We start from the raw sequence: 10,411 nt of genomic DNA, 5'->3' as shown, positions 1-10,411 counted from the left end.
TCGCGCGGGCGGGCGAGCGCGGGGAGAGCGGCGGCGGCAGCTCGCCCTAGTCGCGCTCGCGGAGGACGAGCGGGGCGCGCAGGCGGCGGCGGCGGCGGCGGGGGTTGGGGCGGCGCGCGCGAGTGAGCGGCGCGAGGCGAGAACCGGCGGGCGGGTTCCCGGCGGGCGGGAACCAGCAGGGGCAGCCGCGGCGGCAGCTACGCGGGACGGAGCCGCGGCGGCCGCGCGGGCCCCTGGCCTCACCCTCGCGGGTCGAGGCCAGAGAACAGTCTCCAACTCTCCCAGGGACCGGAAAGGGGAGCCCAGAAGGGGTCCTCAGCCCACACGCAGCGGGGGCGGCGGGACAGCTGCCCTTTGTGGGCGCTGCGCTCACGGCCCGAAGCGCCCTCCCCGCGGCGCTCTCGCCGCCGTCTTCGTCGTGCCGAGCGGCCCTGGAGAGGGGACCCGGACGAAGCAAAACCCCGAGACCGAAACCTCGCGTTGCGGAGCTCCTGGGGAGTGCCAGCCGCTCTTCTTCCACCTCCGCATCCTCCACCGGCCAAGGTCCCCGCCGCCTGCATCCCTCTTGGCTTCCGCTGCGCTTTGGGCAGAGCAGAGCAGCCGGCGCTGCCACCGCGGCCCTCTCCCCCCCACACACACTCACACTGACACCCTCACGCGCACGCCCGCCTTTTACCCCGCCCCCTCCCCAGCTCCTTGATCTCTCGGTCTGTTTTATTACTCGCGTTGCGAGTCCCGCGGACTCCGCGGCCCGCTATTTGTCATCAGCTCTCTCTCCATTGGCGGGGAGCGGGGAGCAGCGGCGAAGGGGGTGGGGTGGGGAGGGAAGGGAAGGGGGTGGAAACTGCCTGGAGCCGTCTCTCCGCGCTGCTGTTGGTGCTGCCGCCGCTGCTGCCGCCGCCGCCGCCGCCGCCTCCGGCTCCTCGCTCGGCCCCTCTCCGCCTCCATGTGCCGGATAGTGGGAGCGCCGCGGACCCTGCTGCCGCTGCTGGCGGCCCTGCTTCAGGTACGCGGCGGTCCCCGCGGGCCGGGCCGCGGGCGGGGTGGGGCGGGCGGCGCCGGGTCCCTTTGTTCCCCGCGCCGCTGCGGGGCCCGGCTGCGCACCCGGGAAGGGAGTTGCCGCACCGCGCGGCCGAGAGCTGCGCAGACACTAGGCTTGGGCAGGGTGCAAGGGCAGGGCTACCGGAGCCAGCCGGTCTCCCGCGCCTCTCTTGGCGGGTCCCAAAGGGGCCGGTCGTGGGCCCCCTCTGCTCCTGCGGGGTCAGGCGAGCTCGCGGGGCGGGGGGTGTCCCTTGGCAGCAGAAAGGTGAGGTAGGATAACACTCCGGTTTTGCAGTTTTCTGCGCTTCTCGCGCTTAGCATTGAACTTTGCTCCATTTTTTGTTTGTTTGTTTATTTCTGCAGGGATGGGTCGCGAGTTTGCAGTAGGAATTCTCACTCTGGTATCTTAGTTACGGGACTTGCTTCCACCCCACCTCACCCTGGCACCCGCGCGCCTCCCGGTGCCCGAGGGCTCCAGCGTCCTATTGTCTTTACCGCAGCTTAGAGTTGCTTCTTATTTTTGTTTTCCTGCCCTCACAATTTTTTTTTGTGTCGGTCCTACCTGAAAAGAAAACCTCGCCCCCTAGCCCCGAAGAGTCTACGCGGGTCGGCGCCTCCGCACCCAGCCCCTGGCCCCGCACGCCCCTTATCCCGCCGGGCGGGGAGAAGTTCCGTTACTCGGCTATTATTCTTCTCCTGTCCGGCTGCCTCTGCCCTGCGTGCGTCCTGGGGGCGCCTTTACCGGGAGCTTCCGCACTTTTCACGCCTTCGGGAGAGCGCCAGACAGCCTTTCCCTGCAGTCGGTGCCGGGAGGCTCCTCCGCGGCAGGAAGCACCTGCTGCAGGCTGCTCGCAGCCTCCCTCCCCACTCCGCGCCGCGGATCCCCAGCCCGGCCGAGCGCCCAACTTTCCCGCGGCGTCCGCCCGGAGGATGTACCGAGGCCCCTCCCGGCTGGCCAGTCGGGTCTTGTGGAGCGACGCCACGCGCCGCGGCTGCGACACCCGCGCTGGGCGGGGTCCGGGCGGAGGTCGCGAGTCTGCCCCCGCGGGCGGCGGGAGCCCCAAGCAGCTGCGGGAGAGGGGCGTGTCCGCCTTCACTTTAAGGCAGGATCTTCAGGGGAATCCGCCCGAAGGGCCCCCAGCGCACCGCCGACGGCTAGGGGTGGCCGGCCGGTGGCCGCTCCAAAAAGTGCGGGCGCGGCTTGCAAGTGCCGCTGCGACCGGGGCGACCGGGGCAGGGACAGATGGTGCGGATCGCCCCTCTCTGTGGTCTGCGTGAGTCAGGGCCTGGCGCGCTCCGGCCGCGGGCGCCGGGGGCTGGATCGGGCTGGCGCCCGCGGTCTCTCACACTCCCTCCCGCCACCCCCTAGAGGGGTGTGGGCCGCGGCTGCGCCGAGCCCTGTCCATGGTGCGCCGGCTCCGCGCTCTCCTCCCCCGGGTCCAGCTCTCCTACTTTCCGGCTTTCTCCCTCCCACTGGCTCCCGGGCCGCCCGGGTCCCGCCGTTCCTTTCTCCTTTCTTGGGTTTCTCCTTTTGTTCTTATCATCTCCAGCTGGTCTTTTTCTTTCCCCTTCCCCCATTCGCCAGTCCGCCCCCTCCCCCACCCCCATTCTCTCTCCTGACTCGGGGGTTTCAAAACTGTTAGACATTTTGGCCTCTGCACTTTTGGGGAGTGGATGGAATTTCTCCTAACTTGGGGGAGGAGACCTGCCAGTCACTTGCTAACAAAAGTACCTCCTGTTATAAAACCGCCCTTTATTCTGGGGGCGCACACTCATTCTTTCACCTCCTGTCACTTCATTTATTGTTTCTTCTTTTAAAATGGGGTTTATTGAAGAGGTTAGACTGAATGGGGAAGAAGGAGAAAAGTGCTACTTCACGTGTTTGAAGTTAAGGGGAAAGCAAGATAAACTTAACCCTGTGGACATCAGATTTAAAAAAAAAACAAATATGTCATAGATTAAACAAATGTCACTTTAAAAAACATTATGTTTTGGATATCATGGCATGGTCTGACTTACTTACAGGCAACTTATAATAAGTCCTAAGAGTGTGAGTCCAGCAGTGGATGGTATGCTCACCAACTTTTTGATCTGAAAGTAAGTTTTAATTGAATACTGTGCAGTGAAGTTAGGACAGGAGGAAACGTTTGTTGGTCGCTAATAACATGGGACTAAAGTGTGTACCACTGGAGCAATCTCATTTCCTCTTTGAGTCATCTGCCTTGAAACCAGGTGTAGATTTTGTAAGTCATTTTCTTTTATTTCCTTAAGCATTTTTAAAATATATCATTTATAAACGTCAAATCACGCCCTTCCCTTTTCCATTGAATGTTCTTTCTCAGTTTCTTCCAAGCCAATGTCATGTTGACTTTTATAAACCTCGAGGAGAGGGGAGATTAAAACTTTGTCATCAAGTTGTTTGGCTTATTCACGGGTTCGAGTCAAGCAATAACACTGAGTGATTTGCAAGGTCATTAGAAGTGGAAGCAGAGCAGTTTATGCAACATGGGTTTTAGGGTTAAGTGCACCTTGTGGATTGTACACACTGAGACTGGAAATGACTTTGTGCTAATGGTCTGCTTTACACACCAGAATAACACAGATCTATCTGCAAGGTGAAAATGGCCCCTCTGCAGTCATCTGCTATTAAAAGTCTAGGTTTTTGTTTGTTTGTTCATTTGTTTTCAGGCCAGACTAAGGAGTCACGAGTTTTAGAAAAGAGAATGAGTAGGTTATTAGTGTAGATACGGAGCCACCTTATTTTTTCAGAACAGTTAAAGAAGAATAATTGAATATTCAAAAGGACTTTATGCCTTTAATTAACTGAAGTGTTCTTTTACTTGGAACACTTTTTTCACTTTGAGAGAATCTTTACTAGTTGAGTTATTCTGTTACCTAGATTTACATAATTCTAGTCAATTTTGCATATTATGATATTCAGCTTTAAGATTTTCTCTATTCTTCCTCATTTTAGCTTGAAGCATTAGCATCGTCCTATTTTTAAAAAAAGCAGAATTTGAGCATTAAACTTCAATGTGATATCAAGGGATATCACAAAGTTATGACAAGCTTTCCTTTTAAATTATACAAGTGACTTTCAAATCCTTAAATAGATTTATTATCAGGAATAAAAACCAATTTTACTTTTACTACCCATCTGGTAATGAATAGATTAGAAGCCTGCTTTGTTTTTCTAGTTCACATTTTAATTGCATAGCTGCATTGTTCTAATTTAAATATGTTTGTATGGGTTATGAAGCATCAAGGACACCTCCTTAAGGTTCACAGATATTCTAGATTCTTAGTCTTATTGCCTTGGCTCTGCTTTCAACCCTGGATGAGGATGTATGAAAAAAGATGGACAAACCATATGTGATTTTCACCTATTAAATATAGACTTTCAAGGCATTAATATTCAACACGTGAAATGTAAAAAGCTTTGTTTTAGAATGTGGAAAATCTAGGATACAATAATCATTTTAAGTATAGACCATATATGTATTCACCATGTTTATTTGATTTTCAACAACTTTGTAACAAGTTCCTATGAAAGTAAGGAGAATTAACATAGTTGGTGTTCACAGTTTATTCCACTTATGCGTCTCTGCCCTTTTTTAAACTTGTGGCATGTGGCCATTACTAACAGGTGGTGCATTGCACATGTTCTAGGTGTGATTTGAAAAATAATTTGTGTATCCTAAAATACTATAAGCATATTTTAAAATTATATATATATATACATATACATAAATTAAAATTATATATATATTTTTAGGCCTTAATTGCAAGTTCAAAATTTACTTAAAAAGCGGACTTTCATACCTTCATCAGAGTTTACCCTGACCTTCTTCTAAAAGTTTGAACTGAGATTTTAAGGGGAAATTCTTTTAGATAGTTTGTATTTTTTACATGTAGAGACTCAATTATTCTTGGAACAGATTATTTTGGTGACAATGTATTGCACCAAACTGTCCTTAATTTCCGTTTTCATTAAAAATCTTCAATTCTTAAATCTGTTGTGCCTCATTAAGCTTTAGGGTTATTAATTGCGAAATGTCAAGACTTAAAGCAACAGTTAATCTTGCTTTAAAACGCCTTCAAAAAAATCTTCATCCCCATCGTGTTTTCAAAGGGATAGTCTCAAATTAGAAGAGTGATTTAAAAAAAAATCAGCTGTTATTTAAGAAGTGTAGTGTTTGTATGTACTTTCTATGGTTTTGCCCAAGTTAACATTATTCATATTTGCTCTTTTGGCTCAAATACAAAAATTAATCAAGTTTAAGCACTGCACAGACTTGTGGTGAATTTCATCAGCCATTTAAAAAATATGATAGATTTGGAATTTGGGTTTTGTTAATTGAGTAATTATTTCACATCTGCCATGAGTACACCTTCTAGAATCTATTTTCAGGTTGGGTTAAGAACTTTAAGCTGAAACATAATTTGTACCAACAAATCATTACGCCTCACATTTCTGTTTTTTCCTTCTACAAATTTATTTTTGTTTGAATTTTTCAGTAAATTATGCCAGTTAATTTGAGCGGATGCTAGTCTTTGTGTATTTAACTAAATGTAGATAAGTTTTAAATTAAGCAAACCTATTCATGCCAGGGAGGAAGTATATACAGATAAATATTGTAGTAAGAGCTACATCTTCTGCATATACCAAGTGATGAGTTTAAAGTAGGCAGAAGGTGAATTCAGGATCTAAATGGGACCTTTTGAAAAATTTGAACTTAAAGATTATGATTTGTGTTACAATTGAGTTTTTAAGCTCTATTTTAGATTATGCGTAAATACTGCTCAGTTTTTCCATCTTACTCTCTTTAGGACCCAGTGTACTTCCTTGTCTGAGCTTCCAACTGTACTTACAGCACCCAGGTTCTTGGGTTGCATATATATATACGCAGTACGTATGTTGAGGACTGCTATCTACATGTGTCACCTGCAACATGAACTGTCAATTGATAGTTAATTGATAACTTTGTGTGTATCATCCAAGGTGGTTTGGGCACAAAGAGTATAATAACTTTGTTCTGTGCAAGTGAGCTGCCCTGACATAGTGTCAAGGTCAAGAGCTAGTGTCAAGGGCAGAAAGCCTGGGGTTCTAATCCTGTCCAGATGTAGTTTAGTCTCTTAAACTCTGCTGACCTCATTTTCCTCAATAATAAAACCTCGGGCCTGGTTGGATTAGTTGATCTCTAAGGGACTTTCTAGTCTGTGACTCTTGGGGCTGCTTAAAATATCCCAAAATGATTCCTTTTCAAAGACTTTGGAATGACTTTAATAACTAACCTGAAATGCAGAGATTTTCAGGTATTCAGGGTGATAGAGTATGATTTTTGAGGGCTATTGACAATGGTTTATCATATATGATAGCATATCATTCAGAATTAAGAATATAGCTCTTTTGGATGGACCTAGAGATTATCATATTAAGTGAAATAAGTCAGACAGAGAAAGACAAATATCATATGATATCACTTATATGTGGAATCTAAAAAAAATGCAAACGGACTTATTTGCAAAACAGAAATAGACTCACAGACATAGAAAACAAACTTATGGTTACCAAAGGCAAAAGGGGGGAGAGATAAATTAGGAGTTTGGGATTAACATATACACACTACTATGTATAAAATAGATGAACAACAAGGACCTAATATATAGCACAGGGAACTATATTCAGTAGCTTGTAGTAACCTATTAAGGAAAATAATCTGAAGAAGAACTTATATACATATATATATGTATGTATGTTTAACTGAATCACCTTGCTGTATACCTGAAACTAACACAACATTGAAAATTAACAATAAAAAATAGTTCTTTTTAAAAAAAGAATATGGCCTCTTGACCTAGCAAGTTCTTCTCTAGTCATTTTTACAGATATGTCTGTATTCATGATGTATGCATGATATATATATTTACACATACAGGGATGTGCATTGAAGCATTGTTTATAATTACAAAAGATCAGGTTAGATGGTCTCTGAAAGTCCAGTAGGGACTGATTTAATAAATTATGGAGTAATGGGCAGTCAGATTTGAGAACCCCTGCTGTGTGGAACAAACATTTTAGTTCTACTTACAGTTCAAGAAAATTATTGTTAAACCACCTAATGTTTTAGCATAATCACTAGGTATCTACCTAGAAAAACTTCAGGGAAGGACAGCCAAAATCATCAGTGGGATTGCAAGGCCTCTGAATGAAGAGGAATTGGACATAGACCACAGAGAGAGGCTATAACTGAAGAACAGAAAATCAAGGAGAGTAGAAATAAGATGAAGATGACCTACACTAACACTAGAACATCCTAAAGTTGGGTTGAGAACAACCTGTAGCAGGCTGAGCTTATAAGTAAGTCCAAGGAAGATTGGCTAAATTTAATGGGTAGTTATGTAATAGATAGTTTCCATGTTGTGTCATAGAATGACCACACTGTGCTGAGTTACCTGTGCCCAAGAGATTATACTAGTTGGTTAAACTATTAAGATATTTCTTACATTCTCTTGACTGATTGAATATTTAATTTTTCACCTGTTCTGATAGTGAAAATGTAGTCTAAAGTGGACCTTACTAGTACCTAGAACTTGAGATGCAGAAGAATGTTTAGTATTAGAATTGGATGTTTTGGTCTACAGCCTCAATTAAGTAAGATATTTAACTTTCTCAGGTAGCATTGGGAGAATTATTGGTGTAATGCTTTTAAAACAGCTTGAGTCATTTAAAAGGAGGTGTTATTATAAATATAATATGGCATTCATAATCGAGTAACTTGGAGAAGTATTTGATCCATGATCTGTTCTTAGATTTTCTTTTGCAAAATATACCTACCTATACTAAAAATAAGTAAATAAATCTTGGAGTAATAGTGTACTTCTGTACTACTATATATTGTTATTTTAATATTGTTTTTTATATTAATTTAAAAACTTAACTTGACCATAGCATACTTATGTACGACCATATAGTTTTATATTTTTATGGTCTTAGTTTTAATGTTGGTTTTTGTGTTTTTTAAAAAATTGTACTTGACCATCATAATTTAAAACATTCATGTGGAGTTTCCCCACCCCCATTCTGTATATAATTTAGTGTTTTGGTGGATTAAGGAATTAGTAAAAAAAAAAATAAATAAAGGATCATAATTTGGAATCTTTATTATTCCAGAAATTATTGGAACTAGAAATGTGAAATGACTCTCTTTATCCTCATTATTAAAATAAATTTTGAGTTTATTCAACTTTCTTCTGTTGCATTAAATATCAAAATTTGTAAAATTTTGGCAAAGGGAAATCTAAATTGTAGGGACAGGAAATAGTTTAGTGGTTTCTGGGGCTAGATATGGATGGAGACAAGAGATTGGTTACAAAGGGGCATGAGGGAATTTTGGGGGTGACAGGAATGCTCTAGATCTTGATGGTGGTGGTTAGGTGAATGTGTAATTTTTGAAATTCATTGAACTATACTCTTAAAATGGATGCATTTTATTGTATGTAAATTATACCACAATAAAATTGGTTAAAATATAAATGACAATTCACACATTAAAAAAAAAAGTATCGAATTTCGTTATTACTGCTTCCAGTAAGGATTCTAAGGAATGCCCTTTCAGTGTTTTTTTTCCCCATATGCAGTTCTAAGACATTTCACAATTTATTTTATTTTTAGTAATAATCAGTAGGTCATTCATATAAGTCAGAAGAGCACACATGCCAGATAAAACTATTTGAAACTTTAGATATTTGCTGTCATCTCTTCAAATATTTTTTTTAAAACCAACATCTGGTAGTACTAAACCTTAAAAATGAAATAAGTTTAATTGCAGGGAAGGAAACTAACATGTTACCTCAGTTAATTATTTCTATATCCTTGTAACATAGGTGGTTTTATTTCCATTTTAGAGACTATCAAAGAGGGAGTCAGACAGTCTCAGTATTTATTGTGAGAATCCATAGTAGAACCATATCTGGTTATAGCAGAGTTAAGCCTGACTGCAAGGCCCAAGGTATTTTCCCTCCACCAGGCTGGGACCCTTTTAATATGATATTCAGGGAATGAATATCGAATTAGAGGGAAATTTCAATTCCTCACTACTGAGTTTATAAGGTTTTTGTAAAGTAGTTAACTTTTGAGTTACATTCTCTATTTAATTTTGACCTTAAATAGTTTGATTTATTTTGGCATCTGAAACCAAAATTTAATGCTTGGTTAAGATTTTCATTCTTTTTTTTTTTTTTTTTTTTAAATATGTTCCCTTAGAGAAAGAAGAAAAAAATCTTAGGTAAATGATTCATAGTCAGTTTTATGATGTTCTTCAAATTGTCTTGATCAACAAATAATGTGTTGTTAAGTACTCAAAAAATAATTTTTTGTGTGTGAATCCTGGAATTTAAAATACTTTCTAAGAGCCAAGAAAGCCTCAGGCTACGCATGGTTGATTTTGTTTTTTGGGGTTTTTTTTTTTGAAACTGTGTTTTTTCAGTGTTCTTTTCTGTAAAAGTAAATTCAAGAGATTCTATCATTGTGTTAAAGTATTTTAATGTTTAATGGCACATTTTCCATGTTTGAATAATTTGAATTACTTCTCCCACAAATGGAATCAGTTGACATCTTTTAAAAATATATACGTCTACATCTACAACAGGTTTTTGTGTGACTGTTTTGTGGCGTGACTGAGTACACGCTGATTTGTTTGCTGCCCAGAAAGCCTAGAACTATTTTGTTTGTAACTTGACCTATCGTTGGTGGGTGGATACACTTGGCTTGACTATAATAGCAAACAAAATGTCTCTTAGTTGGTTGGGGAGCTGTTAAGTGAACTCTGAAATAAATCACTTAAAAAACATTAAACTTATTAAGTTAAAGGCTATGATTTAATCCCTATGCTTAACACAAATCTTTAATAAATCAGAGGCTGTGACTACTTTAATTTTTTTTCTTTTGTTGTCTTAATTGGTTAACACAACAGTTCAAAGTCTGCAGTTCGTTCTTTATGGCTTTCTGGTCCAGTTAGTAAAGAAGAGTGTGTTTTGTGCAACCAAAATATTAGTCTTTCACAGCTCCTTTGGTATACACCCCCACAAGAGCAACTCCAAGATTGGGTTCTCATGTCTTGCTTCTCATATTTCAGGAAATTCAAAATTTAAATTTCACACACACACACTTACTCTTTATGAAAGTATCAAATGTATACGGGACAGTGCACGTATAAGTGGATAGCCTGCTGAGTGTTCATTAATTGATCATAGTATTTAATCAGCACCCAGTCAAGACACAGCATTTCCAGCATCCCAGGGGTACCCTCTCCAATTTTAGCCATCTCTTCAATGGTAACTATTTACTTGACTTCTAATAGCATATATC

At 42.6% G+C, this 10,411-nt stretch overlaps 1 protein-coding gene across 1 annotated transcript in view; it reads left to right on the top strand.

Annotated features, from left to right (window-relative positions):
• Window positions 1-946: 946 nt before the first annotated feature.
• Window positions 947-10,411, top strand: part of CDH2 (cadherin 2) — a gene marked incomplete at both ends in the record, with an annotated part of 215,368 nt that continues 205,903 nt past the window's right edge. The window contains one exon of the mRNA XM_079717757.1: window positions 947-1,006. Within this exon, the coding sequence (XP_079573883.1) occupies window positions 947-1,006 (60 nt within the window). The remainder of the gene's footprint in view (window positions 1,007-10,411) is intronic.

The sequence above is a fragment of the Hyperoodon ampullatus genome (genome assembly GCF_949752795.1).
Source record: "Hyperoodon ampullatus genome assembly, chromosome: 13".
Lineage (NCBI taxonomy): Eukaryota > Metazoa > Chordata > Mammalia > Artiodactyla > Ziphiidae > Hyperoodon > Hyperoodon ampullatus.
Note: the sequence above shows the minus strand (reverse complement) of the source record. Positions and strands in the feature narration are given on the sequence as shown.